The sequence below is a fragment of the Calonectris borealis genome, chromosome 3 (genome assembly GCF_964195595.1).
Source record: "Calonectris borealis chromosome 3, bCalBor7.hap1.2, whole genome shotgun sequence".
Lineage (NCBI taxonomy): Eukaryota > Metazoa > Chordata > Aves > Procellariiformes > Procellariidae > Calonectris > Calonectris borealis.
This window is the reverse complement of record NC_134314.1, coordinates 85,873,434-85,888,287: the sequence shown is the minus strand read 5'-3', so window position 1 is coordinate 85,888,287 and position 14,854 is coordinate 85,873,434. Positions and strand designations below refer to the sequence as shown.

General features: G+C 34.7%; 1 protein-coding gene across 1 annotated transcript in view; it reads right to left on the bottom strand.

Moving 5' to 3' along the window:
* Positions 1-14,854, bottom strand: part of RYR2 (ryanodine receptor 2) — a 445,326-nt gene that overhangs the window by 129,364 nt on the left and 301,108 nt on the right. Inside the window, exons 39-49 of the mRNA XM_075147916.1 lie at positions 14,081-14,354; positions 11,099-11,213; positions 10,392-10,524; positions 9,031-9,134; positions 7,492-7,627; positions 6,635-6,821; positions 6,078-6,183; positions 4,684-4,804; positions 3,227-3,396; positions 1,988-2,208; positions 489-579 (exon numbers count right to left, since the gene is read on the bottom strand). Coding sequence (XP_075004017.1) covers positions 489-579; positions 1,988-2,208; positions 3,227-3,396; positions 4,684-4,804; positions 6,078-6,183; positions 6,635-6,821; positions 7,492-7,627; positions 9,031-9,134; positions 10,392-10,524; positions 11,099-11,213; positions 14,081-14,354 — 1,658 coding nt within the window. The remainder of the gene's footprint in view (positions 1-488; positions 580-1,987; positions 2,209-3,226; positions 3,397-4,683; positions 4,805-6,077; positions 6,184-6,634; positions 6,822-7,491; positions 7,628-9,030; positions 9,135-10,391; positions 10,525-11,098; positions 11,214-14,080; positions 14,355-14,854) is intronic.

Genomic DNA, 14,854 nt, shown 5'->3' with positions numbered 1-14,854 from the left:
ATCAAAAGATATGGAGAAACCTTTGGGGGCTGAAAACAAAATGGAAGATTATTAAAAAACATGTATTTCTTAGATTTCTAAGCACAAACCACAGAAAAAGAGTCCATTTTCCAAGAGCTGGGAAAACCAACACAGAGGGCTGAAGTAAGGGTACATACAGGCTATTAATTGCTATCTTCCTTTCTGCACTGGATTCTGTCCCCTGCCCCCAAGGGTTTTTCTATTCTGTTCCACATGGGCTTAAAAAAAAAAAGGAGATAATTAAAGGAGAAATAAACATTAGACACAGACTTCATAATTCTATATGGATGGATGTAAATTAGACTGAATTCCTGCCGAAGCAGCAATTTATCTTTAAGAACTATGGTCTTTGATTATTGCAGAGTGGAGATAAGGTAACAAAGAAGATAGAGAATATTCTCCATGCAGGTATTTTCTGTTGCATTTTGTTACAAGGAATGTTGTTGAATATTAAAATATACTTTTACCTTGAGAGGCATCTTTGCATGTTCATTTAATAGAGGAACATCAAATACTAATCTTCTCAGCAAATGCTGCATCATAGAAGGTCGCAACTGCCTAAAAGCAGACAAACCATTTCAAAAGGGTGTACCAGCATAGTTTCATGTAAATAATTAATAAATACATTAAAGCAACCTGTCAGTTCTATGCCATTAATGTTGACAGACAAGTAAAAAAATTTCCTGGACTATATGTATATGTCAATATCATCTTATTTATGTCTTCCTATATGCTTGACTTTATGCAATTAAAATTCTTCAAATTCATAAAGGAATAAGATTTTGCTTGTGGCACTAAAAAAATATGTCCAAAAGAAAGCAAACAAGTGCATACCAAAGAAAACCTTCTGAACAAGCTGCAAATCAAATGCTTTAAAGAAGCAGAGAAAATATCTGATCTATAGACAGAGAAAATGAGGGAAAAAAATACTGAATTTTTATATTGTGTATTACGATCACCATGCCCATGAAAAAAGGTTATAACGTTAATTTCTTGTAATATATCTCAACGGCTCTTAGAAATATCCTAGAAACTAATAAAGACATAAAAGCACTAACTCTTTAGACGTACTAAACAAGACACGCAGTAGTGGGCACCAACTGGAAGGACAGAATAAATAGGTATAGCACATATGTTAGAATGGCATGGACATTAAACCTTTCCAGATAAAAAGCAAACTTTGGTCCATCTAACTGATACTTATCAAGGTAACATATATAAAATGGTCAATGTGATATATTTTATAAAGAAATGTTAGACAGTACCTTTTTTACAGTACTATAATATAAATGTCTAATTTCTGAACACACTTCCACATTATGCAAAAAAAATTATGGTGAAATATTCAAAAAAACTCTGGTGATTTGAAAGCCTAAATGTTACTAACTTTAATTAGAAATTGAATTCATAAGTGCCTAGTCAACTCCTGATAATTGCGCCCGTAGGCTTATAAAAAAATTGGATAATAATCAACTGGTTTTAAGATTGCAGATACCCAGGCAAAATTTGTCCCGTAGGTGTCAATAATGAGGTATGACAATACTAGTCATTGATTAGGATTTCAAATGTAACACAACGTAAATAAACGTCTCCATAGAACTGTATAATCTACTGATCATCAAGCATACTGCCAACTTGTACAACTAAAAGTATTTAAATAGCACTTCAGTGTATGCACAATGCCACATTTCCAGAACTTTGTGTTTTTGCAGTATGTCCTCTTAGTTAATCGCCAAGGTTTTAATTTAAAAAACTGGGAAATAGGAAAATAACTGAGGATTGCATATGGGTGATTAATAAAGTTGCAAATTGAATACTATGTATTTAAAAATATCACAATCATCTGCCCGAAAAAAAAAAACCCTTAATTATGCTACTGGTGGCATAGTGCTGCATTCCTGTATTATAAATATCATAGATTACTTTATCAATTAGCATTCCTGTAGAGCCAGGAGTATTTTCTTACCCACAGATAGACAACAAACACTCTTCAATAGAATCTCGCTGAGCTTTGGTAAGAGAGCATCCCTTTGAGAGTCTGTACACGGTATGTAATAAGGAATCGATGAGGGAAGCGTGGTGCTCGGTGCCAGCAAAAAGAGGAGCGCATCTGGTCAACAGAGGCAAGACTGCTGTGCAAAGGTATCGATTCAGAGCCAAAGCCATATCCGTAGCACTTAAAGCAGCCTATGATTTAAACAGGACAGAAATTAGATTTTTCTCAACAATGTTGTTACAAATGAAAAGAACTTGTTGTTTGTTTTTCTTTTGTAGTAGTTATAAAAAGGGCAATTTCAAAAACACACAAATGAGGATTTGATACCTAACTGGAAGCTGGATGTCTAGCTTCTTTTCCTGCTTCTGAAGTCTCACAGATGCCTTTTGTTTTGTTTTTAATGAATGAAAACATAAACACTAAAAGATAGCCATTCAAAAACAAAACAATTTTCAAGACTATATTAAAGAATGTCATAGTTGCTTAACAGAACACTCCAAAATCAGGTAATACCAGTTAAGTCTGCATTTACAAAACTCAGTACGTTTCTGTGTTACGATCAAGTACAAGTTCCAAGTGGGGAAAAAATCCTCACCTGCTCTTTCTTAAATAACAACATAATAATTTTCAGAAAAATGTTGACATAAAAGGTCAAATAGGGAAATCAAAGTCCATGTCTTAGCCCTCATATAAGCTCTCTAAATCTGATCTTTCTGGACGAAGCCAGCTAAGAAAAATTAGATGGAAATAAGACTCACAGTAAAAAAGGCAGCAATTTTGAGGAGGAACTAAAACAAAAATTTAGTGATTTCCTAAATAACAATGTAGGTGCCCCTAACAAATGCATGGAGATGAACACTTTCTGTATATCTCTGGAAAGAGGCTCTCAGTTACATGCTTCATTGGCAGCTTATCTGATTTTGATTCCACAGCACAAGCTCAGAAAGTCTCCTGGGGAAAGGAGGAGACTTTGCATCTCTTATGGATATGGGTATCAATGGGGGCTCTTATAAAGTGAGCATCATTCTGGAGAATGCTGCTTCACTGTTCTTCAAGTACTCCCAAAAGTCAGCAGCAACAGGCAGTTCATCCAGCATTTTGAGAAACGCAAAAACACGAAGAAATAAAACATGGTTTTTTGAGGGATGAAAAATGCTGCATGTTCAGTAAGATAACAGAACCGAAATAACAACAGACTTAAACCCTTACCGTATCTAAAGAAGCAGCAGCACGAAGATCTGGCAGAAAGCCAACTTCAAGAAGGTGTAGAAGAAAATCCTGGTCCTCAATTCCATAGACCCTGTCAAGGAACAAAACCATGGCTGCCTTGTGATCTGGGCAAAACCCCGCAGACATGTCAGGTTCCACCACAGTACCATCTAAAAGGAAGAAATAAGACTTCAATGATAAGGATCATCCTTCACCACCAGACTAGGCAGTCACGCTACTACTTGTCAGAGGTTTTGAGTCTCTGTTAATATCTAAGCATCTTCCCCATGGTTTTGTTACACAATGGGAACATATTTATAGTTAACTGAAAAAGAATGCAGAAGGCAAATTCTATCCAGACCTCAAAGTCCATACGTGCTTTTCAGGTCATGCTTTGTGTATTAAGGCATTCTTATCAGTTGATATTCTAATATGATAAGTACCCAAAACATACTAATTCATCTACAGAACTACCTAGTTCTTAGAAGAAGCAGACAAAGTAAAAAATACAATTCTACATCAAACACCCCAGGAATGCAGCACTGGTGAGCATATCTGTAATGTACGACAACGAATTAATATTGTGCTGAAAAGTCCTCTGTATCTGAAAACTTCTGAAATATCTGACAGGAATTCATTGAAATATTTTTAAATTTTGATACCTTCACTTTCAAAACCAAATAAACAATTCTGTATCTATGAGCTGTGCTCTATGCTACCTTGTAGATCTATCGCTATTTAGAATATAAATAAATAATCATGTAATAGAATGATTGATCTTTTTATCTCTTCTACTGTAATCTATTGGGCATTCTTGTGCTGTAAGTCCCTAGACAATCCATGTTGCAGTTATAATGTTCTCTCTCCAGATATACCCAAAAAAGCAGATGTAATTCTTTTCCCTTTTTTATTGATGCTCACATAGCTCCCACTACTGCAATCAATTCTATGTAAGCAGAAAACAGAAAGAAATGCATTTGCATTTCTTTGCATTGTGACATTTGCATTGTCACACCTATAACTTCACCATAGTTGCTGAAGAACAACTCTGGTGCCTTAGTAAGGTCTGCTAGAAACAATTGATAGTGTTAGAACAGCAAAAGCTAAGGACTATGTAATCAAGAAAAGAGACTGTAATTTTAAAAAATATTTTATAAAAATAGAAAGTATGCATTTTTAATTTTTTTTTAAGTTGTAATAGATTTTCATTATTCAATTTAAATGAATGGGATTTACATCAGTGATTTAAGTGTACACAGAATTATTGCCTATAGTATGCAGAAAAATTTTTGAAACATGTTTGAAATACACGATTTCTCTTCTAATTCACATAATAACTAGTTTAATTTCTGTAACATTTTTAAATACTGAGAGAAGTATGAGTATCAGTATGTCATTAAATTACAAAACATAAGAATGGGATGGGAGAAAAAAAAAAAGTAGAGTATTCATTGTACCTTTAGCTATGGTTGGCATGTGGAAAGGAATGCTAATTACTCCCACCAAATCTTCCAGTGGAATCAAAGACCGTAGAATTGATCTGATTCTAATGGCTTCCCCTTTACCAGCATGGATTAACTAAAGAAAAAACAAATAAAAAATTAACAAGGTCTTCTTTTTATCTTCTATACGTGTTCATGTTCTGGAAACTTCCTGAACCATAGATACACAAGAATGACTGCTCTCAGAATTGCATTATAATTAATAATGTAGATTTCACGCAATCTGTATTTACTTGCTCTATTTTGGATGCAAATGTGCAAAGTCTAGAAATCTAGATGTTTGGTTATTAAATACGACTAAACTCATTTTCAGAATGGAATGTTAGGCAAAATAGGTGAACAAAGCATTAAAATATAGCACATGGGGGGAGGAAAGGGGGAAGCAAAAGCAGATTTTCAGACGAAAAAAGCCAGTTTTTCTGTCCTGACCAAATAACAATACTTTTAGGTATCCCAGTTGTTTTAGTTTTGTTTTAAAAAAGGCAGCGAGAGAGGGAGAAAACAAGACTTTTTTTTTTATTCAAACAAAACAGATATTCATACACTGACCTTACTATATGGATATCTCTGTCCTTTCTCAAGTTATCGATCTCTGCACAAATCTGATGCTGATCTATACTGATCTATATTAATTAGGGCACTTTTCAGGGTGAAATGAGAAACTATGCATAACTAAGTAGAATTTCTGTAGAACAGGAAGGTATTCTGAATTGTAAACAACAAATATTTTCAAATAGTTTCAAGCTCTTAGGAAATAAGTGGTAAGGGCTTGGGTTTTATAGTGTATCTAATTCTTTGTATCTAATGTCTGACATCTTACCTTTGAGAAGGTTTGTCAGTGTGAATAAAGATTATGAGATATCGATGTGTATGTCCAGGGACAATGCTTATTCCTACATTTTAAAAGAATGCCCTATAATATTTACTTTTTTACAGGCAATTCAAAAAGTCCGTTTAAATAGGTATATGAAGAGAGTAAAATCATGGTTTAAAAAAAATAAATCACTCTACACCATCACAATGAATAGCGAAATTTGAGGAGTTTGATTGACATAATGGACAATCAAACAATATTCATGACAGAATGTTGTTGAAGACCAACCACATGGAACAGTAATAAGAAAAGCAATGGAATAATTCCTTTAAAAAGAACAGCTTCTGAGTAGTTTATAGAAATTCCTCGCAAATTAGCAGATGAACGCATTATGTACATTAAGGTACTATGTAGTCATACCACTTCTTTAATACCCGATAATGTGTTACTGTGAAAAAGCCAAACAGCAAACCACCGAACAACCAGTAAAACAACTATGCCTTTACTTTCCAATGCATGAAGACATAAAACTTACATGCATTTCAGGGGCACAACGTCCTAAGAGATCAATCAAAGCAGCATAAAAGGTCATGATTGCATTTCCCATGTGAATAGTGTCATCTTCTTGTTCTTCCATTTCACTGGAATTAGTTAAATGTTAAAACAATTAAAAGATGAAAAAAAATACAAGAAAGTTTTTACATCAGCAATAAATAAAGAAAATCTGCTCATAGGTGTAACAGTTTACACATAGTGGCTTTCTGTTAACTAGTGGACTTCTGACAGACTAACACAGAATGGAATTTGTCCCTAAAAGATTGTAGTGACATCTGCATTGTTGCCATTTATCTGCCTCATTTTGCAAAGAACAAACAGAATTCTAAGGAGGATTTAATATTTAGAGAGAGTTACTTAAATTAACAGTGCAGAGGAAGCACTATTTGGCAGAAGACAAATCTCTACCCTCCACAGAATCCAAGGAAGAATCCAGCTGATAATTCACATGTTAAAACAAACAAGTCATTTCACTACTATGATTATAAAACAAATAAACAAAAACGATGGCAATGTAAGCAATTCCACTGCACGTACAGGGTTTTACTAGATCCATTACTTGGGGAAGGTCCATCCCTTGTTGGATCTTCTGATATTTGTATTGCTTCCTCCATGGCAGCAAGTAACCCATTGCCTCCTTCTCCTCTTAGAGCTGGACCAAAACATTCAGGTCGACGGATAAGCAGTCTGACTACAACATTAGCATTCTCTTCCACACTCTCTCCTACCACACAGAACAAATATCAAGATTTAAGATTATATCAAAAAGAGTTCTGAAATATAATCAGAAAAAGGTAGACAAAAGTGCAGAATGTATGCATCAGTAAATACTTTTAACAACAAAACAGTTTATCATGACAAAGTTACACAAACACACAAACATACTCCTCTATTATTGTAATAAAAGCTATGAAATAAAACATGATTTAATTCAAATTTAAATAAAGCCAAAGAAGTAACTATGTAATAAAGGATGTTTAAAGCACCACTGAAGCTACTGATTTGTAGTAGAGACACAGTCAAGTGAGAGAGTTAATGAGGAGACCAATATAGCAGCTAAACACTAAAATTGGACTATCTAAATCTTCACCAAAAGATGGGGGGTTGGCTCTATGTCTAGCATGAGTTTTATCACAAAAAGATTTAGGACTCTCTGTTCTACTGTGAGATGTGGGCATTTCAAAGACTAAAGATGGATCTAAAAAATGGGGCATAGGCTCTAGGACCCTATATGACTTGTGAAAGGGGCATCTAATTTACTGTGTCTTCCATAATTCTACTCTTTCTGCAAATTGTCCTTTAAATTTACGGTAACTTATCAAATTGGCTATTTTAAATGACAAACTTATTTGAACATTAGAGGAAGTTATAAAATTTATAGGCTTCCACTCTACCATTACAAAAAACAGCAAAACGAAGAAAATCCAAATATCGCTCTCCTTCAACTGGATTCCATCCGATGTCTGGGTAGCCTTTAGAAATCAACAAAGGACAACTCTGCAATCCACATCCAGCCAAGTAGCGAACCACCTAAGAGCAAGGTAAGATGAAAAACATATTAACTGTGAAAAAGAAGAGAAGTGCAGTTTCAAAGGGAAATATCCTCATACGTTGTCTCAGATATGGTGTCCACATTCTATTATCCCCGACAAAACCATATCATACTTTGGGCAAATCAGAAGAGCAGCCTCTTTCTTAGTTCACTTTCCCAGTCTTTTCCTACTTCTGCCATGAACTGCAAGACCTTACTTATCTCAATTCCATTTTTCCTCTCTCTAAACCACTGCTTTGCTATCTATATCTCATTTCTCTTGCATTACAAGAGCATTACAAATTAGTCAATTTTGTAATATTCCCCAACTACACACTATCCATATTTGAAAACTTGTCTTCTAACATAACTCACAGGTCTACTCTTTCATTTTAACCTTTCCTTTTCACTCGCCTGTTTTCTTCCTTTCTTTTTAAACACACAGCAGTAACAGTCCCTGTAATTCAGACCTATAGTCTCAGTAGTAGTTTTCAGTTAGCCCTTTCCTTTCTGAACTGTAAGAATTGTAAGCATAGCCTTTGACCAGTTCAGACAGCTTCTTTTTGCTAACCATTTATAAGAATGGTAAGTCTGAAAATGTCCTTTTAAATACACATGGTCCATCTTCTTATTCCAAGAAAGGACCATCTACACTTATATTACTCCTGACAGATGCTTTCCTGCAAAGGTTATAGCATCTCCAGAATTGGAAGTCTTCAAGAACAAATTGGACAATGTATTCCACTGTCTTACTTTCCATTAGAAAGTGGTTTTTAATGTCTGTCTTGAATCTGTCTTTCCATTATTTAAGCTGCTTTTCTTATCCACTACTGACATAGTAACCATTATTCTATTCCTTCTTGCAGCAGCAATCTACATATTCTACACAATTGTCACATGCTCTCTTGAGTTTTTTATTCTTTAGTCTAATTAATCCCAATTCTTTCAATCTTTTCTGAAGCAGGTTTAAATGTTAGGAAAAAATACAGGTAGATATAGATAGATATCTCTACGAAAATCTGTTATATATTGTAACAAGTTGTCACAAGGGTTCTAGTAACCCCTATTGCATTATGCCACCACTGCATGTCACCATCAAGACAGAACAACAAAGAAAGATTTTAGCAATGAAGTTTTGTTGGGTATGGATTCCGCTACTCCCAAAGTAAGAGCTGCCCTTGAGGCAATTCCTTTTGGTTACACCCGTGTATGTAATAACCATAAACTCAGTTCAACTATCCAGACCACCAGCAGAAGAACAATCAGATCCTGACAGTCTTCCTCTGAAAGGTACCTAAGACTCTCATATAATTCTTATCATCTTGGATTTTGATTACTCCAGAAAACAGGAATCTTACCCTCTCTACAGGGGAAAAAAATGCTTGATAAAGAAGCTACCAACCTTCTCCAGGTCAGGCTCCCTTAAAGCTAGTGCAAGTTCATTGTTATCCATCACAGAGGCTGCTGCAACATCTAAAGGAGTTGATCCTCGCATAGAAGGAGAGGCTGTTAAAATAACATTTAGTTTCAACACCAACTTAATAAAACCCAACAAATTCATAGGAAATACATTAACAATTTTTTTTTTAATAAAATACATTTTGTCATTAGTTAGCACATGATTATAAGCATATAATTTATACCACTCAGTTTATAATGAAATCATGCACTCGCATGAAATTTGACATTGATATGAAATCAAAATACAATGTAGATGTTGAAGCTAGAAACAACTTTTCTTACACATTCCTATTCTCATCACATACTTTGTTTTAAGATCTTGTTCTTTCTAATTTTCCTAGTTGACACGACTTCGTTTTGAGGAAAAGGTAATGGGGATTTTATATCTAAAACACTGACATTTTATCAAATGTATTGAAATAGAAAATATCTTTAAGTTTTAAAATATAAGATTGTATGTTATCTATTTCTTTAAAAAATGGCAGTCGTTATAGTATTAGAAAAAGCTAAGGTTTTCATATTAACACTCCAAATACATTTGATTTGGGCGCTTTCTCTCCAAAAAGATTTTTAATTTATGCTTCTGTCCTGTACCTATACATTAATAAGGAATTTGTGATAATTTAAAAAAATTACTATGATGATTCTACATAATTACGTATTCTCACTTACAAGTACTAAATTAAATAAGGATAAATGTATCATCTCCTTTATAACACTTCAGCCTGGAAAAGAAAGTTTTTAGAAACTTAGAAAATTTTAAGAAAATTTCAAGGTTCATTTCTGGGCCTCTATACATGCATACCCATGCATACCCAAGCTCTGTATTTCTCCCACTGCCATAGGCGTATACTGAACAATCCACAGAAGAAAGTACAGGGGAGCAAGCTTGAGCAGTGAGAAGTAAGCCCTAATGAAATGCTGCCAACACTTATTTATGATTGTTTTCATCAAAATCAGAATTTTATTCTGTTCCTTAAAATGTGCAACTAAACACTGACTCTCGCTTAATGTCCAGGCACATACAAAAAAGCGTGTACTAAATTACCTCAACTTAATGCTACTGTCAGGGGTTTGTTTGGAGTTAGCAATACAGTTAAGGATATTTTTGCACAGGGTAAAAAAGAAACTTCAACACAAACAGAGGGCGCAAACAGAGGGATGCAGAAAAACACAGGTGGTTTTATATTTTTATATATATACATATACATACACACATATATATACATATACATATATATATAAAAAAATAAATTAGCAGAAAGTTTTACAATTTTGTTTTTGGTTTAGAATCTTACTTACCAAGGCCAACACTGCTGTTTTCCAATAAATAGCTAAGATGATCAAACATAGCTTTTTGATTCTGCCTGCTGATGCGGCAAAAATAACATAGAAAACGACAGCAGTTTGCCACCATCTTTGGGAAAGTAATTTCCTAAGAATCAGATAAAAACCAACTGAAGCTTAAACTCTAAGACAGGCATAAAACTTGCAAAAAATCATTTATGTAACAGACTTTAAAAACACTAATATTTATGCATGATATTCATTGCACCTCAATGAAATTAATTAACTGTTTAGGTTTCACCCTGGAATCAACAGGGCTTTCTCAGCAAGTAAATAACTCCTTAAGCCCCAAAAACAAGAGCTGGGATCACCCATAAATTCTAGATTCCAACATGAAAGAATGTGAATGCTCAAATTCACAGAGTCATACTGCATCGATTTTTAATTAGTTTCCAGATAGATCTCCCCTTTAAAACCAAGTAAGCATATAAAGTGCTATTTGCAGTTTTTTCTTTAAAGCATCTGAAATTACAATGCTAATTATATCTTCCTCCAGAATGGAAGGATAGATTCTTCTAAAAACTTAGTCAACTATTGTGCTAACGGAAATTAGTAAGATGTTATGGTCTCAGCACCTCCAGTGACTGCTCAGCACCTTACAGGATAAAGCTTTGAACAGCTATATTCTAAAATCTCTATCTTCTAACAGTGAATTATTTTACCTTGGATTCTCCTCCACCAAGCACATTTACCATCACTTCCATGACAGTTTCATGCATGCCTAAAGCTCTCATGAGATTTGGATGTTGATAAAATACTTTATTATTCATGATGTCTCTACAGGAAAACAAAATAAAAAGTGGATTAAAATGTTATGGACCAATAGTTATCTATTATGTTATTTGCAAAGCTGATTTACTGTGCAATTCTTCACCACCCAAGGTGAAAAATTATCTCAGGAACTTTTTCAGGTTGAATCTCAATCTCTCCTGATAGTCTATTTTTCTATGCACATTGTGGAAGAACCTGACCTTTCTTTTCCCACATTATAATTATTGCCCTAATCACCACTCGATTACACCAGAGTAGGATGCTCTTCTATTTTAACTAGAAATTCCATTCCAGATCTAAAATTATTTTCTGACAAGAGCATGATCAAAACTGCTATATTACCTTAAATTTTAAATTCAAGTAATCAATATTTTTGACAAAGCATTCTTTTCAGAATATTTCAACTTTGAGACATTTGACATCTGCCATCAAAACCAAGAAAAAACAATTGTAGGGAAAGAGAACGTATATCCAGCTATCCTCTAAGCACCAGAAGCAGAAGCTGCATAAATATTAACCTTAGTTCATGAGTTACTGCTCGGAAGAACTCTTCTCTCCTACATATTTTAGCAGAACAGATTTACATACTTTAAAAGTAGTCCTGAATATTATAATGTCAATATTTTATGCAGTTATGTTATGTCCAATAAAAATGTCTGGTTTAAAAAGTAATTAAATTTCTAAAACCTGTAATTAGTCTTGAAATCACACACATAAATAAATGTGAAAATAATCAGGTCATGGGAGAAAAGGACTAGCAAGTCACTCTAGAAAATACTGTTGAGAACTGTTCAAATTTCATTGTACATTTTATAGCAGTCTTTTTTTTTCTGACCTAAAACTCCTGCAATCAGGCAAGGAAAATGTCAGCCATATAAAAGATGAGACATGAAGAGGACTGTTGCATCACTCTAAAAGCTACAAATCCGCAACTATCAGTCATGCAACAGAATGCATGCAGTATGTCTGATGTAGGTGGCACTATCAGAGTTTTTGGCTCCTAGTAACTCCCACAAAGATTAGCTGATCTTTTTCCCCCAAAGCCTACAGCCAGACTTCATACCAGAGATGACAGAGGATAGGCCCTGCCTCCAAAAGCTATCCATACCACATCTCCTTTTTGCACTAATGCTTCATGCTGTGGAAAAATACCTCGATGGTATCAATCTGTCAAGTCATTCTAAATTTTTATTTGTCTACAGCAGCTTTCTTTTACAGAAATACAGTACAGAAAGTCAAAACATCACCTCAGGGGCTGGCCAGCAATATTACACTACTTTGGAAAGTACATCCACTTTCAGTGTTCTGTTTAACTGTGGACTGTATTATGAAATGTCACACTGAAGAAAAAAATCTTAACAGCATTTCTGAGGAAACTGAGTTTTTAAGCAGGAATGAGTGACACTTCCATTTCTCAGCTGGAAGAAAGGAACACTTTCCACTCGCAGCAAAAAATCTGGCATTTCTAAACAGGTGCTGGAGCCCAGGTTAGGCTATAAAAGGTACAAATGGCACAGATGGGTAACCTACAAGATATACAAGACTATGATAGAGGCTACTAAGAAGGGTGATAGGAACAAGCAGCGAGAACACTAGCTTAACAGAAAGTACTCTTTCTTCTTTACACCAGACTTTCACATATCACCAAAAACATTGTTAAAATTAAATCAGATTCACAAAATCTTAGCTTATAATTTGTAGCAGAAAATGTTGAGGAAAAAAAATGTAAAAGAACAAAAAGAAAGCAGAACATGAAATGAAAACCCCTCTGAGATTGTTTTTTTCCCAGGCACAACAATGCCAGAATCTAGTAATCACTCACTCATTTTAGACTTCGTTAGCTTAAGTGAAATGTAACAACTCAAATTTGGAGTACGACGGTGGATTTAGAAATACCAGTGTTTTGTGTCGCTTGACAAGTGATGGACTTTGCCCTTTGGCAAAGCCTTAGCATGAGTACATTGAACACGGCAACAACCAGGGAACATTGATGGGACCTGCTGGCAAGCGAGGAAGGAGGCATTGTTCATAATGACACTACAAAATTAGGTATAGACATTATTTGGATATTTGAGGTTTTCGGTAAGCTCAAAAAAACCCCAAAAGTTATTTTGCATAACAAAAGCTTCCCTTCTCCTTGCATTCCTGGCATTCTTTATATGATGCTATCTTTGGTTGTCATTGCTCTTGCTGAATGGGGATTTCTAATAGATCACAGCTGATGTTTAATCTCACCAGACATCTCTCAGATGGTACTATTTCTCTGAGAAAAGTGAGAGGAAAAACCCAAAATCTTTGCTAGTGGAGATGATCATGTTTTCTCCAATTGTACTCTTTATTAGGCTATATTTCACTATTATTAATCATATCATTAGGAAAAATAAGACTGGGTGAACGACTTCATAGTTCAAATAGTACCAACTACATTCAGTGCAATAAAAAGATGGCATATGTACAGACACATGTAAACACAACTCCGTTAGCTGACTGCTGGGGGAATTGTAGTGTCAACAGCTACCAGTCACTGCATTCATACAAAATAGACAGTATTCTTGATAGGATTCTTCACAGCCATACTATTTAAAATACGGTAACAAGATAATAATATCATAAATATCATAAAACACTACATACGTTTTCAACTTTTCTCACAAGAAGTCTTACAGACGTCATTCACCTCTCTCCTAACATGATACATATCTGCAAAGGCAGTATCTTACAACTGAAGATACTACACAACTGATACTAGTGTCTGCATTTACACCCATATAGACTATTCACATTCAAACTTCATGTATAACCTTGGCCATAACCATACAGCAAATAACAACAAATATCTGTAAATAAAGAGATGTTACACTCCAATTATTTACCCTAATCCACGAATCATAAGTTTCTCTTCCTCCTTCCCCATTCTGACACTAAGCAAGGAACGGATTTGGCCAAGGGATGCCAGAAGATTGATTGTGTCTTCCACAGACACACTATTTATGGTGTAGGTCTTTGGTAGGGCTCGAACCAGGCCACCAATACCATCATATTGGCGATGTAGCAATACAAACATGGCCCTCACTAACTCCGGGTCTTCTATCACTGATTCCTGGGCCCAGCGTACCATTGTATCTGAAATCAACTGCTGAAGAGTAGCTGTGAAGAAAATACATAAATCACAAAATTACCATTAATTGCTCATCTCTCTACTGGCAGTCCCCCAGAACCCATTACACAACATGGATTGGAATGAATTCAGTTCTTAAGAAGCACCTTTTTCTTGGTATTTCTTTAGCAGACTATCAAAGGAAAATAAAATCACACAAGAGAAGCAGAAACATCTCAAAACCAAAAACCTATAATTAAAATTAAAATACAGAAAGTAAACCTGATAACATAAAAAATTATGAAGACATACAAGATGCTCACAAAGTCACCAGATCTATTTCTACGTATTGCTTTCAAGATTCTTCCAGGAATTCAGGTCTGAGGGTTTTTCTTACATATTATGAAGTAAGACTGGAAAAATACACTGGTAGACATATAAATAAATAATAGAGCATTTACATGTGCTAAGCTCAAAATTTTCTAATGTACAAAAAGAGAATAATTTCACTTAGTCCTTTGGCAAAAACAAAGGTCCTTCAAAAGAAATA